Below are 17,247 nucleotides of genomic sequence, written 5' to 3'. Positions count from 1 at the left end.
ACGCCCGGGCCGATGGCCTTGAGCGCCTGTGCGTTTTGTGCTGTCATGGTCTCCATGGCTTTTGATCTTAATTTGTTGTTTGGGTTTCTCGTTTTATTCTTCTCTTTCTTTTTTCTCTTTAAGTTGAGCTTCCTTCGGGTTGCTGATATGTGATGTGATGTGATGTGCGTGTTTGATGTGTGCATAATGTGCTCATGAGCGCACGCGTGCGTGTGTGCGTGTGAGGCCGTTCTCGAGGGGCCCACTGCTGGCTGGCTAGGCCGACCGACGCAGGCGTCACCTGGCACTTTTTCTTTTACTCCTGGCTTGCTTTCCCAGACTGTGGGTCTCGTTCTCTCTTGACGGCAAAAAATGCCTCGGGGCATCATGCACACTCTTTTACCTTTGAGAATTGAAATGTAAATATAGTGCGTCCCTGAATATCAACCGGCCCTCTCTCCCGCAGGCCGCTGCCGACCTTGCGAAGCACACTTTCTGAAAGCAAAGCAGCTTGACACACGCTTCCCCTCTCCCCGCCCTCTCTCTCTCTGGCGCTCTGTGCCTCTCTTGTGTCTCTCTGTGTCTCTCTGTGTCTCTGTGTGTCTCTGTCGATCTCTGTCTGTCTCTGTCCGTGTGTTTGTCTCACTGTCTCTCTGTGTCTGTGTGTCTGTGTCTCTCTTAATCTCTCTCGCTCCTTTCTGTTCTTCGAAACTTCTCATGGTTCATGTGAGTTGAAGACGCACTTTAGCATTTTCTTGCAGATTTCGTCTCAAAGCCTCTTAAAGTTGAGGTCCATAAAGTCGTAGATGGCGAAGATTATGCGTAGCTGGTTGTTCTCTGGAGATGTATCAACAAGCGTAACACATCTCTTCGATCAGACACTTTCCTGTATCCATCTCTGATTTCTATATTCAATTTAGCTTGAGTACTTTTGCCCCTGCCAAGCTTTCTCTGAGATTCTCACCGTCATACCAATTCTCTCTGCCTCCAGACCAAGGTTGATTTCCTTCTCTTCCGCTTTTACTTTTTGCGTGTGTGTGTGTGTGTGTTGTTTATTTTCTTCTTCCTTCAAATGGCAGCGGGGGCCTGAACCCGTTGACCCTTTGCACCTTGGTCAGGGCAATTGCACTGTGCACCGGTCAGCAGCGACGCAAACTTGATGGAGGGCTTGATCCCAGCCCCCTCCTGTTCGTTCTGCATTTAGCAACGATAAGGCTAGCTTGGCTGCCTGCCTCGTGTGTCGCAGGCGGAAACCATACTCGAGTGCACACGACACGGGCGCTGGATTGACGCTGGACTGCACTGCTATTAGGCTTGAACCGCTGCGCAATGTCCTTCCTGGCTCAGTCCTGCATGTGGTAAATGACCAGAGTATCTCTGGCAGCATACGCTTGGCGTGGTAAGGGCAGGCTCGCCTGCCCAGAAGGACCGAGGCAAGCGGCTCATCGTGCATCCAGGTACAATCGCGCGCGCTCTGATCTGAAACTGTTTGAACCTTCTTCTTGGCCCCCGCGGTGGCATTGTGCCGACTTGCGATCCTTCTGGCCCTTATTTTGGCCGCTCTATCAATGCGCCTTGGTTGACAAGGACAAGGGCGGGCGTGCCTGTTTCACTGCTTGTCCGCCCCCCCTTTTTTTTAAAAAAAAAAAACTCTCCAAGGCTCTTCCCCACGAATCTTCAGGATCCTGGTACTGCTCTTACTCATCCATGCACATGATGCACGCACATTTTGCACAAAGCTAGAATGGCTCGGCACCTGTTCTGTGCACTTTTAGCGGGGCTGCTTTTGCTTGCCCTGGGCATGGCTCCTTGCCTTGCGCTTGAAGTGGGTGAATCATATCCAGACGAGCCCGAAGGCGATGCAGCCCAAGCCATCAAGGAGCACGTGCGTCCCGGGTCGCTTGCGTATCAAGAACTAGTTACCATGGTGCGTCCAAACGTCTGGCTTCCCAATGTCCGGAATCGCCTTGGTCTGCCCTTCGTGGCGACTCCGACCTGTTTTTTTCTCATCGTGTATCCTACCCAACAGCCCGTCGCCACAGAGGGTGTTACCTTTTCCCCGGGTGTCTCCCGCATCATGTCTGAACGCATGTTGTGAGTGTCGCGGCATCGTCTCGACCCCCGCTCCGTGTTTTGTCATTTCGGGCTCATCAACCTCTTCTCTCCACAGGAACAAGCTCACGCGGCTCGGGGAATACGTTAAAGCCGCCTGCGATATTGATCTCGTTGTTACTCGAGGCTACGAAATAGCACCGGAGAACTCAGCGTCACTCGAGCTCTTTTACGAAGGCCGTGCCGTTGAAATCACTGCCGCCTTCACTCCCACCACTACTTGCGAGAACATTTTTGAAGGTCAGCCAATTCCTCATGCTGGACTTTTCTTTTCTTTTATTTTATTTTCTTCTGGCTGGTCTTGCCCTCTTTATTTTGCCTCATCAAAGTTTGCTGGTCATTTGTGGTTGCTCCACTGTGCAGAGGTGGTGGTTGACACATGTTATGCGGAGATGGCGTGCATGGCCACGTTCGGTACCTGTCCCGAACAAGGCTCGTTCATTGGAAATCCTGATGACTGTCGCTGCACCAAGACCTGTGCATCGGGCTCCTGCCGCTGCGGTAGCAATGTTCCCGTGTCGGATTCTTGTTCAGCCCTCCCAAACGAAGACTGCTTTTGTGTGAATGAAGAATCGCTTGATGACAGCGCCGACATGACCACCCAGGTAAAGGGATTCATGCGGTTGCGAAAGCCATGTGGCTTTGAATGCTTGAACACGTTGCAACTACGGCATGCATTGGGTGTTGACCTGTGTTGAATTGCTCTTACATCCTTCTCGGGGTCACTGTTTAGCTTGTTGATCTCGTTCAGCGAGCGGGCTTCGATTGGATCATGCGCGTTAGCACGCTGGTCTTTCATCTCTCAGTGATTCCTGATGCCTGTGAATCCCACATTGACCTCGTCTTTCTCTTGGATGGTAGCAACAGGTCAGCACACACCGCTCACCGTTGCTTGTATAGGCCCGCTTGATGGTCTCTCGCAACGTGATGGCCGACTTGCCCGGAGGCACTCGCTTTCCTCACATTTGCGCTTGGTTGGTAGCGTGTCGGAGCCCGACTGGATTCGTACCAAGCAGTTTGTGGTGGATATGATCGAATACTTCAACGTCAACACCACTTATAGCACTATAGGCACGCGCGTGGGCCTTGCCTGGTATAGGTGCGTTTATCAGTCCCGCCTGTGAAATGCGATTTCTGGGTAGGGCATGTGTGAGTGCAGGAACTTTTAAAATTGCAATAGTATCTCATGACTCCACCCTTTTAGCACCAATGTCAGCAAGGAGTTTGATCTTGACACGTACGACTCTTCAGAAGAAGCTCAATGTGCTGTTCAGCGAGTTCGTCTCGGGTACCCATGCCTATCACAATCGGTCAAGTAGAGCTTTCCTCTGTCTCATCTCAACCCTTGCCTATTGTTCAATCCCTTGTGCCGTTCCTGGCAGACCAAACGAGAGATTGGCGAAACTTATACGGGCAAGGCTCTCACCTATGTCGAAGAGAACATGTGCGTGTCGTTGCTGCCTCAGCGCCCAGCGATTCAGGCTGCATCCAATGGCTGCGTCCGAAGGCTGCATCCAATGGCGCAACCCGTCCTGGCTTGTGGGTTGGACACTGCTCATTACGTCTGCTCTCCACAGGTTTGCTGCCCAATATGGAATGCGCACCACCATGGACATTGAGCATTACTTGGTGCTGATCTCTGATGGCAAATCTACGGACGACGTTGGTATTATCGTCTACTTGCCTGCGCCGCCTCGTTCGACCTCTTGTGCTTTGCCGAACACGTAACGGAACCGCGCCACCCCGTGTACTCTAGATCGTTCTGCCTGCAAGAGACTTACGTGATAATGGCATAACCATTTTTACCATTGGTATCATCAGCGTGAGTGAACACCCAAACCTGGATTTGTTTTCCGCTCAAGCCCTATGCATAGCTTTCTTGCAGCTGCATGCTACCTCACCCAAAGTTGCTCGTTGTAACGGCCTTCCTCGACCGTTTCCAGTCCAGCACCTCGTCCAGCGACGCAGCCGCCCAACGCTTGGAGCTTCGGACCATTGCTGGCTCAGAGGACCGTTTCTTCGAGATTGAATCCATTCAATTCGTCTCTGAGGTGGTCGACTCACTGCGAGAAACACTGTGTGACGCCCCCCTCACTGTGCCATGCTGTTCTGGATCGGGATCTCTTGCGTCTGCCAACACTCCGTCCATGGAGATTCTGGCTGGTGGCTACCGATATTTTTCTCCGACCTGTGCGGATAATGACGTGGACGTCATTGTCGTACTTGATGTCACAGCTGGGGCCTGCCTGCTCTTTGCATCCATCGTGGAACCGTTGCCCGGCCCTCTGGTACACAACTTCTCCGATACGAGTTTAAGCGCACAGCTCTCGCTTCGCATCCCTCGAGGTAGCGGCGATACGCTCTTCGTCAGCGTTCGTGCCCCAGATACCAGCAACTGTGAGGCCACGCTCTACTTTCGTGTTGACGCCTCGGCCACGTTGACCTTGGTAACTGAGAATCTCGATCAGACGAACTTTGTGATCGACTATAACTTTGATCAAACCTATAATTATGAAATCGCTCGACCCCGCTGGACAAGCGTCAATATCAATGGATTTGATTCATCGTTCAATATTGGACGCGAGGTCTCCTACCTCGTCACGGTATGCCCCATTTCTTTTGCTCCTCTACTTGTCGGCATCTTGAGCTCACATCCACTCACACCCACTCATCCGCTCCTCTACTCTCTCAACACGAATAGAACTATTCGAATGTCTTTTCCACAAAAAGTGACACTGGCCGGGTCTCTGTGGGAACGGCCTTGACCCCATATGCTGGTCAGTTCCTGAGCACCACGTTCAAAGCCGAGCGAACAGACTTTGTGTGCGTGTACGCCGAGCAAGATTTAAGCATGACGGTCAAGTCGCTGCCAACAACGACCACCACAACCACTACGACAACCACCACGACGACAACCACGACAACCACGACAACCACGACGACAACCACCACGACGACGACGACAACCACAACGACAACCACCACGACGACGACAACAACTACAACTACAACTACAACCACAACTACCACAACGACCACCACGACAACAACCAAAAGACGCTACGTTCCAGCCAATACAACCGAGGCCACATCGACCACGCTGGGCATTATTGCTGTTGCCCAGCCCAGCCCAAAGAATGACAACCTGTGGTTTCTGCTCCTGTTATTGCTCTTGCTATTGCTGATACCGTGCTGCATATACTACCGACGTACACACCAGAAAATTAATGTCTCGGCAGCATTGGAAGACCCGCCCATTGTTCCGGCACCGCTGGGCGCACCTCAGCTGCCTATGAGTCCTCGGCCCTTCGCAGGGGCGTCAAGCTCAGCCCCCACGGCAACGCGCCGCGAAACGCCCCGAACGGTTCTCCCACAGTCGGGAGCAGGATCCAAGATGCCGGTCGTTCATTCTCTCGCGGCGGCCGTACCACAGGTTGGTCGCTCACAGGCCCACATGCGTCGTCCATGTGTCCCTCAACCAACTCCGTCTCTGGCCACACTTGATTAAGCTTTGCTTGTCTGGTCTTTGCTTGGTGATTGCAGGCCCCAGCACGTTCCTCATCTCGCGCACAGCCAAGTGCAACGTTTATGAACCCCACTTTCAACGCCGACGCAGCTAATGTCCCACCGCGCACAGTGCCCAGGCAAGCTGCTGTTCGAGGCTGTCGTGACAATTTGTCTGTCAACTGAGAACACTTGATAACCTACCTTGTCTTGGAGCACTCAGCAACTCACACTGTGTTTTATGGTGTTTTTGCGCCATGCTTTTTTTTTTTTTTTTCGAGCAGCGTGGCGCCTTTGCCTTTGCCGCCAAGCCAACCACACTTTATTGCTGTCCGCGAACGCCGCCGAGTATGTGACGGGGCCTGGTCTTTCTCGTTGCTTTGCCATCATGCTCTTACGCGCGCGTGTTTTGGCCGCTTTGTCCCTTGTGCGAACTTGGTGTCAAGGTGAGACATGTGGCTATTGAAGTGTCAGACGATGCATATTTTCTAGATCCAAAAATGAGCGACGATTATCCCTTCCAGCAGCCGCGCTTCGGGTATCTTCCAGGTTTGTGGGTCACCCATTACATCTCAGTGTCGGCGTCTTTGGGAGGTGGCCACTGGTCTGCTGCAAACTGGCGTCATTTACCCTGTTCGACTAAATGCTCAAATGTTTGCGTGGCGCAGACCTCGTGGCACATTATGCCGCGCCCGTGCCCCGTCCGGGTTTGCGGTGGGCGCTACGTGATGAACTTGGTGGACTGCAGCCCAGTTTCCGATCTTATCAACGGACTCCACTCTATGACGTTCCATTGACAGCGTCAAGTGCCCAGCTGAGTGACAAAGACAAGTGCGTACTCTGTTTTTTTTTTTTTTTTTTCCCCAAGCTGCCTCTGCATCGTCATCTTGACCTTGGGCCTCTTTTATGATCTTTTTGTATGTTTTGAATTTTCTGGGGATCAGGCTGGCAGACCTCGTCGAGATGGCCGTGATGGGTCAACTGATTGACGAGTGCATCGAGCTGGAAGTGACTCGCCACTTCGCTCAACGTGAAACAAGCCTCTATGATTCGCTGTTTGAGAGTATTGTGGACGACGCAAATCTGGTACGCGTCCCGTCGATTCAGCTCATCTCATCTCCAAAACCGTTGATGACAGAAAGTGCAAAGGCGGCATGTGCACCGACGAGGGCCGTATATTTTTTCATTCTCTTTCACATTCTGTTCTTGGGTTGATTCTGGCGGTGCTTGGCATTTTAGACTTTTGCTGAGATGGATGTGTTGCACGAGTCGGTCAACCACGCCGTTTTGATGTCCCTGACAAATATTGAGGAACAACTTTACGTAGAAGGCGTCGATGAGGTATCCTGTCATTGCCGAGCTTGACTGTCCAAAACCCATTTGAAGCCCCTCTATCGTGGTTGTGTGTGTGTGTGTGTGTGTGGCGCGTTGAGTAAGTGGGGGGCACGAAGCTTGCACATGCATTTGACACCTGCTTTTGCGCTTCATATGTGTGTAGGCGCCCATCGGCGTCACCGACACGGTTGAAAACGACTACGAAACACCAATGCCCTCTGACATGCAATATCGCCAGGGCAATGCATACCTTGAGCCTGTAGTTTTGGCGGACACTGGCTCCGAAAGTGTGTGGTCTCATGCTAGCGATGTGAACATTTTGGTCGGCGCGCCGCTTCATGTTGCCTTTTGCAAACGATTCACAATTCACGATGCCCTGTCTTGTGTTTCATAGTCACGCTGACATGTGACGAAAACTATGCCAGCGTCTTTGGTACCTTTCTTGATCCTCAGCAGCAGGCCACTGCCTCAGAAGCGGTACTTGCAGCCCTGATGGCCGCGGGCATTGATATATCCGATCTTACCTCGGTTGAATTTGAAGCCGGCTCCATTCGCATTAAGATCGAGGCAGGCGATAAGACCCGGGAAGCCATTGCCCGCGCTGTGCGCGACGGCAGGTTGAATTTCCAGCTGCCATACTCAGCCCAACGCGGCCCGTCGCGCTCAACAGCTTGGCAGCCACTGGATGCGGCGCAGTGGTTTGCCTGGTATCAACCCACGATCGTCCGCTGGGAGGCCACCGAGATGCTGCGGCATCAACCCGAGGGCAGCTTCGTCGTCTACATGAGAGTCAGTTCCTTATCAACATGCGCTCCCGTACTGATGCTTGCTCTAACTTCTCATGCGTATGTGCACATCTCCTGTTTGCATCGCCGGGGTGTTTTCTGACCTCGGGGGTCCCTCGTTTGTCTTCCTTTTCGTTTCCTTTATTATCTGCAGCAAGAACAGCGTGACGTCGGAGCAGCTGAAGTGGACGAGCTGGATCCTCCTGAGGAGCGCGAGCCAGCTGTGCCTCCGCCCATTCCCGTTCGTGAACCGGTCCCGGCTCCAGAATCGGAGGAAGTGCCGCCGCCTTTACCTCCACCAATGGTGCCACCGCGCGAGCCCTTGCAGGTGCGTGCTAACCAAGCCTCTTTCGTTTCCCTGCGCTCGCACATTATTGTCGGCCTGAAGAGTGGTGATCATTCTTTCTGGCTCATGCATTGCTGGACAGGTCGAGGAACCTCCCCCACCGCCGCCCAAGCGGGGCTCATCACCGCCCCCGCCGCCCCCGCCAGAGGACTGGCAACCGGAGCAGTACGAGGGCCACGATGATGCCATGCGGCGCAATCGCCCTACTGCGCGCCGGGTTGCCGTGGTAGGTTGCGGTTGACAAAAACTCTTTTTTTCTATGAATGTGTCCAGTGTCACACTCTGATCCTACGTCCATTCACGCGCCTTGCTCGACCTTGCAACATAATGCACGTAGATGGCGCGCGTGGTGCGGCGTGGCCAAAAGCTAGGCGCTTTCGTAGATGACTCGCTCTTGGACGTGGAGGTCGATCAACACACGCGCATTGTCAAAGGACGGCGCAAATCCTCATCCGCGAGCACAATGGAGAATCGCACATTTGGACAACGCATGTTTCCACGCTTGACAAGCGCCGACGATGGTGGCGAAGTAGAGCCGGGACTGGAGACTGAGGTCGATGAGACACCGAATACTTCTTCGGCCTCGCTTCAACGCAAGCCCACACAGCGGCATGGCTCGATTTCTGCGGGCTACGAGGACGTAGAGGTGCGCTCGAACGCTCGACGAGCTCAATTGCTGCAAGCTGCTGCTCTCTTGACCACAGAACTACAGGAAAACGAAACCGACGCCGACGGAGATTTTGGCTTTGAGGTAGCAGAGGCCCGGGATCCTTGGTTGCACCGAGACCTTTCTCGCGAACAGGCGGACCGCATCCTACGTAGTGCCGCCCATGATCTCTCGCGCTCTGAAGGCGAAGGCATCTATTTGGTGCGAACCAGTGAAAAGGCTCAAAACGCCTATGTGGTTTCCCTGATGTCGGGTGGGGCCCCACACCATTATCTCTTCCGGGAAGCCGAAGGAGGTTTTGTGCTCAAAGGCAAATTCTTCCGCGCCACGTGTGTGCGAGATCTCTTGAATCTCTTCAAAGAGGATGATGACGTCGGCTTGGCATGCCTCTTGACCCGCTACGTGGCCACGGATGGATCATTGGAGGATGTCAACGCCTCGGCTGTCTAGTTTGATACAAGCAAGCCAACTCGACCTTGGTCTACGCATACCATCTTTGATTTTCTGTTTATATGCTAGCACCCTTTGGATACATTTCGTGACCTGATGAAGGAACTTTTGCGCGTTGTTGTGTTGTTTGTCTGATGGATTTTGAAAACCACATTGTGTGTAGGAGATGTGGACTTGTGGATGTGTGAATGACGGCCGCCTTTTTAGTCCAAATCGATGCCTCAAATCCACTTTGCTGTCACAAGACTTATTTTCTTATCATCATCATCAGCTCTAAAATCCAGTCATGACTTGACATGCTTTCAAGGAAAAAAAAGTCAATTGTAGTGTAGATCAGTACGGCACGTGAAACAACAGCACAGCATACAACGCACAAAACATGTTTGCCATGACGCAAGGAGATGAGAGCTGGATAGTTGCTCAAGATGAGCCGACCACGCAGGCAAAGGCTCAAGCGCAAACAAAGGACGCTCGAGAGGAGCACCCAGCACATCAAGGATATACAAAAGTATGACGCGGGAAGATGGTGCGGTATCATGCAAATATGACCACTGCAATCAGCAGTAAAGTTTGCAAGAGTCGACATGTCAGTGGGGCATTGCACCACAGCACACAGAACTGCTGATCGTGCCCATACTGACACGGCCCATCTAGCAAAAGAAAAACAAAAACAAAAAACAAGAAAAAGGAAACAAATGGGGAAGAAGATGTATTGCGGGAACAAGATGCAGAACAATTGAAAGCCCTGTTTCCGCCCAACCAACAAAATAGACGGGTTCTAAGACAAATCTGATCCACGACAAGGAGTTGAACAACACGGAGCTCGTAACACAATCGAGCAGAGAGACACGATATAAATCAGGCGAGGGCCACCCAGCGGCTCGAGACGGGTAAAACAAAACAAAATCATTTGACAAACAGCACGGCACGCTCAAAACAAAAAGCAGAATAACAGAACAGGGACGTATGACACGGAATCTCAACGAGACAAGGGAACCGACAAGGCTGGTGCGCAAGAGCAGGTCTCACACCAGCGAATTCATTGTGTGAAGAGTTCAGATGTGAGCCGCAAATCGTCACGAGCGGGCACCGGAACACTGTGCGCGTGGTCGTGGTCACGCCATGTACGGCATAAAACCATCGGCACGAAGAATCGTGCTGCCAGGCACACACGACAACGCAAGCCGTGTCGATTATGCGCGATCATAGGTTGTATCGCGAACGGCTGTGTCATAGCCTGAACTGGCCGGGGCGGTACCACGGTCATACGCAGGATCTGAAGGAGCCGCGACGTCGTAACCATTCGAGCCAGCCGCGCGATCATAGGCGGCTGCGCTGTCATAGGCCGAGGCTGTGGGCATGCCGCGGGCGGCAGCGGCGGTGTCGTATGCCGGCTTGCCCGAACGCGAGATTTGGGGGGCAGCCGTGTCATAGTTGCTGTTTTGAGCCGCGGCCGTGTCATAGCCATGCGAGTTGCTACTGCCCGCCATATCATAGGGGGATAGCTGTTGCGCACCGGCAACTTGACCAGAGGATGCAGCACCCGCCTGGGCACTGGAAAAGCCAAAGGCAGCTTGGCTACCTGCCGCAGTGTCGTAAGCACCAGATCCCGGCGCCGCCGAGTCGTAACCACCCGAGGTGGCCGCCCGGTCATACGCACCCGCACCCGAGGCAGCTGAGTCATACGGATTGCCCTGAGCTCCGCCACGCGCACTATCATATGCAGCACTCGATTGTTGCGAGGAAGAGGCGAAGGCACCGCGGTTTACGCTTCCCGCAGAGCCCATGGTGGCCGCACCGCCCGGCGCGGCAGAGTCGTAAGCGCCAGCACTTTGGCGTGCCGCCGAGTCATAGCCAGCCTTGTTCTGACTGGCCCGATCGTACCCACCGGCGTTCGCATGGTTGCTAGCCGAGTCGTACGGGGACTTTGAGGACGATGAAGGCATGGCTACCGCCTGTCCGGCTACAGCCGCACCAGTGCTGCCATACGTCATCGGGGTACCCGAGGCACTGTCGTACGCCGCCTGTCCACCACCAGGGGTGGCCACGTCGTAAGTATCACCACCAACGTCGTTGTATCCAGGGTTGGGTGCGTAGCGGGCGCTGGGGCCTGAAGCCGAGTCGTAGTTGGCACCTTGTTCCAGGTAGCCGGGATTGCTGGACATGCGAGAAGTAGCTCCATACGTCGAGCCCTGTGCCATTGCGTCTTGGCTCAGGCCATCTAGCAAAAGCATGCCAAACAAACAAACAAACAAACAGAATGAGACGACCACCGAGGGGAAGGAAAGGTGGCAAGAACAAAGGTGACTGGTGTTTTCACTTACACATGGGATTGCTGGCTGCGTCCATGGTGGGATCAGTGGAGGACTCTTCGCCAGAGAGAGGATTGTGCCGGCTGACCGAGGCAAGGCGCAACCGACCAGCCTCCATTTGCAGGTTGCTGTTGCTGCGCAACGTGGCGCTGCCGTCATAGGTGTTGTTGCTACCATACGTGTCTGCCATAGCACTCACGCCGTAAAAGGGGTTGTCGACAGCATCTACACCCATGTGGTTGACAGCGCCCGGCGATGCAAAAGTGGGGTTCGAAAAGTGCTGCTGCTCTTCCACGGCCTCGTAGGTGGGCTGCTCCGGCTGCGTCTTGGCAGCGGCACAGAGACCACCGGGACGGCAGCAAAGATACCAAATCAGTACAATGAGTAGGATGACGGCGAAGAGAGCGGCAATGATGATGCCCACGAGCGTGCCATCGGCCATAGCGCTCTTGCTAGCTGAGGAGGTGCTGGCATCAGAGCAGTTCACGCGCTGGATGCAATCATCGTCGTAGGCACAGAGCCCGTTGACCACGGGACAGGCACAGACACCACCACTGGCCGAGGCCTCGCACTGCTGGTTGCCCGGGCACGAGGAGCAGTTGAGTGTGCTCAACTGGCATTGGCGACCCGAGTAGCCTTCGGGGCAGTTGCACTGGCCTCCCGCGGGTGAGGGAAGACACACGACGCCATCAGGGCAAAAACCTTCGGTCTGACAGTCATCGTTCGAGCTGCAGCGCGAATCATCCTGACCCGAGAGGGAGAAGTTGCCTGGGCACGCACAGTAGCCACCGTTATCCGAAGGCATGCAAAAGGAGCCCTCGGGACAAAAGTCGGTGCCACACTTTTCATAATCAGTATCGCATAGACGGCTCGTCAAGTCCGAAGGGCACGAGCACACGGGGGCATCACCGACAGCAGGCACGCAAATGGCACCCTGGTCAGTGGGGCAGCGAGCGCACTCGCCCTCCGTCATCTCGCACAGCAGACCCGTGCGACCAGCCACACACTCGCACACAAAGCTGTCCAGGCCACCAAAGCGATCCGAGGACACGCGGACACAGGTGCCGCCATTCAGGCAAGGGTTGGGGTCGCACAAGTCCTCGCTTTCGTCTTCTTCGTCGCAAATCTCGCCCTTGGTGCCGTCCGGGCACGAGCAAGTGCCGTTGAAGGCATCGGCAACGCAGGTGCCGCCGCGGCAGAAGGAAGTGGCACAATCACCAGTGGTGCACTGTCCAGCCGGATCACACTCGCCGCGGTTGAGCTCACAATAGTCACCTGAGGTGCCTTCGACACACTGGCAGCTGTACTCCGTCTTGGCCTCACCCGCAGTTGGGGCCTCCCGGATGCAGGTGGCACCATTTTGACACTCGTTGTTCAGGCAGGGGTCAGGAGAGGTATCGGTCTCGTTGCAGAGCTCGCCCATCCAACCATCTTCGCACGCGCAGTCGGCGTCATTGTCAATGTCGAGGCTAAAGTCACCGGTGCGCTTGGGCACGCATTCGCCATTGACACAGTTCTTGTCGGCACAGGGGTCCGTGGGAGGCACCTCACAGCGCGGGCCCGAAAAGCCAACGGGGCAGTCGCACGTAGCACCACCATAACCAATCATTTCCTCGCAATTCGTATCATATTGACAATCGGCAGCCTCACAATAGTCAATGCCGTCACCGTCGCAGTTGGTGCCCGGGACAGCCTCGGCAGTAGCACAGGAGCAGGTGCTAGCGTTGACGACGTTGCCGGCACAGGCATAAATGGTATCATCACAGGTGTCATCGGCCGCGAAATAGCAGCCCATGTAGGGGATGAGGACGAGTGTCGCAAAGGTCGAGTTGTGCGCACCGTCCGATGCGTACATGAGAATGGAGGCGGTGGAGGTAGGTGATGTCGGCAACGGGATCAGACCAGTTACATACAGCTTGCAGTCGCTACCAAAGGCGACGCTGGAGCGCCACGTATTGGGGATGGAGGCGATATGGCAGGTGAATGACTCGCTGTCTGCGTCTGTGACGAGCGGATCAAGGACCAGGCTGCCCACAGGCTCGACGACCGAAATGCGCCGGGTGTACGTCTCCTGGTCAAACTGGGGCCCGTAAATGTTGGCGCGCAGAACCGTCATGTTTAGAATGGCTGAGTCAAAGACCACGCCCGTGTTCTGGCGATCGTAGAGCTCGATGGTCAGGCGGATATTGCTGCCCAGGGCTGCGGCGGGAATGGTCTCAGCAACGTCAACTGCGCATGAGGCACTTTCGGTGCGAATGCCAAAGTTGGCGCTGGTGACCGAGGCGGGACCGGTGTAGCTTTGGATGCGGCAGCCAAAGTCCTGCTGAAATTCCACCTTCTCATCATCAATCACGGGGACGCTGTGGAAGGAACCAAAAGAAGAAGACACGTAAATGGGCAGGGTGGGTGTGACCCAGCCTTCGACGAGGCCATCAAAGAAGGGGCTGTCGTCACCATCGATGATGTTGACGTTGATGGTGGCCGGCGGGTCGGATTCCTGGCCAGCGCTGTCGGTGGCGGTCACCTTGAGGGTGAAGGAGGTGAGGTCCACCGACTCGTAGTCCAGCTCTACGAGCTGGGTAAGCTCGCCCGAGCTGCTGTTGAGGCCCAAGATGGTCTGGCTCTGGCTGGCTGAATCGGTGAAGGAGTAGGTGAGGACGCTGCTGCCATCGGCGTCGGTGGCGGAGAGCCGCAGGACCACTTCATTGACAGAACGACGACTGCGATGGTTGACCGTGGTCTCCTGGAGGTCGAGGGTATAGGTGGATGGCTCGAAGACCGGGGCCGTGTCATCGACGTCCGTGAGGTGGATGGTGATGAGCTGATAGCTAACAAGGCAGCGGTTGTCGGAGTGGTAGGCCCAGAGCTTAATTTTGTACGTGGACTTGGTCTCGCGATCCAGGGCTGAACCACCTTGCTGGACAAAGATGCGGCCGGCCGAATCGATGGAGAATTTGCCGTCACCGTTGATGGTCGAGTCCAGTTGGAACGAGTAGGTGGGGATGGAACCGGCAATGGCGACCATGCTAGGAGCGGCGAGAACCTCGGTGCCAGCACTCGCACCCTCGAGGAGGGTCGCGTTCACTTCAAAGGCGGAAAAGAGGAGGTTGTAGAAGCGAACGTCGGCCACGCTGGACGGGGCACTGGACGAGCCACGGAGGGCAATGTAAACGGGGGCGACGGCGTTGTCCACGATGCGACTGTGTAGACCATAGTCAAACTCGTTGAGGCCGGCATCGATGGCGAGGGCGTGGCGAAATTGCCCAGGCTGTGGGGTGGATGAATCCACAAAGGCATCCGTGCGACCTCCCTTGCCCTGGAGCTCAACAATGACGTTGTTGGCAATGTACTGTGAGCCGACGGAGCACTGGCCCCGATAATAAATGTAGTCGTTGGCGTCGAGGTAGACGGTGCGGCGCTCAGCGACCTCGAGTAGGGCCGGGATGGAGCAGGTCTGGTAGGAAAGGCGATCGACGAGGCGAGCGAGGTCATCCTGGTTGCTCAGCTCAAAGGCGTGGCGGTCCTTGGGTTCCGAAGCCATTTCTTGAACCTCGATGCTGTAATAGTCACCGACGCCGATGGCATAAATTTCAATGCCCTTGTCCTTGAGCGCGGTGGAATACTCGTCGGGTTCAAAGCCGGGGTTGGAGCGACCGTCGGTGAGGACGATGAGAACACGCGGGATACTGTTGTTGGAGGAACGCATGCCGGCGGCGAGACGGAACATTTCGCGGTCGATAAAGTCGAGACCCCACGAGAGGTGAGTGGCACCGGCGGGAAACTCGACGTTGTCCAGCAGGTCGTTGAGAGCATACTGATCGGTGGTCTCGATCAGGTCCTGGTAGAGGGTCCAGGAGGCGTTGGGGTAGATGATGGGGCCACCAACGCACTCACAGCTATCGCAGTTGATGGGAAAGGCGTGGCGAATCTCACACTTGCCCTGTTGATAATCGCCGGCGGAGCGATTCTCGCAGCCGTTGGGGGTGATGGCAAAATCAACTTCAAGGCAGGTTGAGTCTGGGCCAGTGCAGCCAATGTCTGGGTAGCAGACGCAGTGGGAACCCTCAAAAGTCCAAATACTGCGTTGAGGGCAGTCAGGGATGCCCTCGACGTACGAGTAGTGGGAGAGGAGGGGTCCATGAAAGGACATGACGCCAACGCGGGTTTCTTCAGAGCTCACGCTAAAGTAGCTGGTGACATCCTTGACAAACTGAATTTGCTTGTCCCAGAGATCAACGTGGCCACCGCTTTGCTGGTAGGAGCCATCCAGACTGGCACTGCCATCGAGGGCAAAGACAACGTCGAGGACGGCGCCACAGCTGTTGGGAACCACGGCCAGCTCGATGCGGGCATCACCGTTGCGCACAAAATCGGCACCTGAGATCCAGGCCAATTGCATGACCGTGTCTATCAGGCTGGGATACATCCCGACTTGGTTGTTGCGCCAGAACTTGAGGTCAAGGGTGCGACCCTCGTAATGGAGGTTTTCGGAATTGGTGGGCGCGTCGAGCGGAGGGGCTTCGTAAGCCTTTGAGACATGAAACTTGATGCCAGCGTCGAGAAGGGTTTGATATGCTTCGTGGGCAGCCATGCGGTCGAGAACGGCCTTAAGGTTGGCGCTCATCAGGTGAGGGTAGCTTCCCTGGGCAACGTTCTCGTCGGCAAAATGAATGGTGCTCTGACCGGCTTCGGCGTCGACGAGGAGGGCGTCAAACTCGTTGCTGCCGGGGCGAAAAAAATCACGCAAGCCGCCCACCACATCGACAGCCGTTGTGTTGGCTGGAATGGTATCACCCAAGCCATAGGTGTCGCGACGTTGGCGGTGGCTCGATTCATCGAGGCCATCTGTCTCGGGCCATTGATCATCGGGGATAAAATCGTCGGGGTCAACAACCAGGCTAATCTCGGAACGGCGAGCGGGAGGATTGAAAGGAGGTTCAATCATCTCTGAAGTCAATGGTGCGGGAGGGGGGAGTGAAAAGCAAGGCAAACGGTGGTGAGTGAGGTCGACGTCGAAAAATTCGTGGGTGGTTTGGCCAAGGTGCAAGAGAAGAAGCAAGTTCCCAATCCGACGACTCGGGAACGATGCCCCACACAATAGGGAGACGCAAGGTACGGAGCAAGTAGACAAGCATTGTCAAAAAGCGAACCTTGGACAGAGTTGAGGACCTCGGCGTTGGTGCCAGCCACCACCAAGAGCGTGGCGGCGAGGAGGAGACCAAGGCGAGCCATGATGGAGGATGCACGCGGGCCGTGCCCAACCCAAGCGTGGGCTCTCGGTCTTGGCTCTGCCGAAGCAGCTAGAGGGCAGATCAATCGATTCGAAAAAAAAAAGAGGGGAGCTTGATATGATGGAAAAGAGGAGAAAGGAACCGTCTCCCCAGAAGCTCAAGTCAAGGGGAGGAAGCTTTCTGGCCCTGCGTCTCTGAGAAGAAAACGATCGTCTATTCACCAGCAAGGAAACACGAAACAAGGACCGAGTGAGTGCGTTGCGAGGTGGTCCTTGCGGCACAAAACAGGAACCAGGGAATGATCTCAAGCCATCTGTCGAGTGGAAGGAAGACGGACCCCATGCATTGGTGTACAAGCAGGCAACAACCAAAAAGAACAGCAGCAACAACAACCCGAGCAGGCTGCCCAACAGAACATTGCCAAACACAGAGAGAGAGAGAGAAACAGAGAGAGAAAAAGAGAGAGAGAGAGTGAGTGAGTGTGAGAGAGAGGGAGAGCCCGCAAGGCCCCAAACTCCACAGAACT

At 55.0% G+C, this 17,247-nt stretch overlaps 2 protein-coding genes across 2 annotated transcripts; one reads left to right on the top strand and one right to left on the bottom strand.

Annotated features, from left to right (window-relative positions):
- Nucleotides 1–1,723: 1,723 nt before the first annotated feature.
- MONBRDRAFT_34112 (uncharacterized protein) lies at nt 1,724–9,240 on the top strand (the record flags this gene model as incomplete). The annotated part of the gene is made up of 23 exons (XM_001749413.1): nt 1,724–1,906; nt 2,009–2,073; nt 2,150–2,331; nt 2,455–2,696; nt 2,825–2,958; nt 3,074–3,190; nt 3,296–3,368; nt 3,474–3,535; nt 3,669–3,753; nt 3,848–3,913; nt 4,035–4,694; nt 4,793–5,524; nt 5,635–5,735; nt 5,880–5,943; nt 6,042–6,144; nt 6,264–6,426; nt 6,540–6,681; nt 6,835–6,936; nt 7,094–7,217; nt 7,325–7,719; nt 7,870–8,043; nt 8,144–8,287; nt 8,399–9,240. 23 exons carry the CDS (start codon nt 1,724–1,726, stop codon nt 9,176–9,178), a joined length of 4,893 nt encoding a protein of 1,630 aa, XP_001749465.1. The 3' UTR covers nt 9,179–9,240.
- A 241-nt stretch (nt 9,241–9,481) lies between these two features.
- Nucleotides 9,482–16,722, bottom strand: MBCDH15 (uncharacterized protein; the record flags this gene model as incomplete). Its single annotated transcript, XM_001749361.1, has 3 exons — nt 9,482–11,399; nt 11,503–16,437; nt 16,641–16,722. 3 exons carry the CDS (start codon nt 16,720–16,722, stop codon nt 10,372–10,374), a joined length of 6,045 nt encoding a protein of 2,014 aa, XP_001749413.1. The 3' UTR covers nt 9,482–10,371.
- Nucleotides 16,723–17,247: the final 525 nt, after the last annotated feature.

This window comes from Monosiga brevicollis, genomic scaffold (genome assembly GCF_000002865.3).
Source record: "Monosiga brevicollis MX1 MONBRscaffold_30 genomic scaffold, whole genome shotgun sequence".
Taxonomy (NCBI): domain Eukaryota; class Choanoflagellata; order Craspedida; family Salpingoecidae; genus Monosiga; species Monosiga brevicollis.
This window is presented reverse-complemented; position numbering and strand designations above follow the sequence as displayed.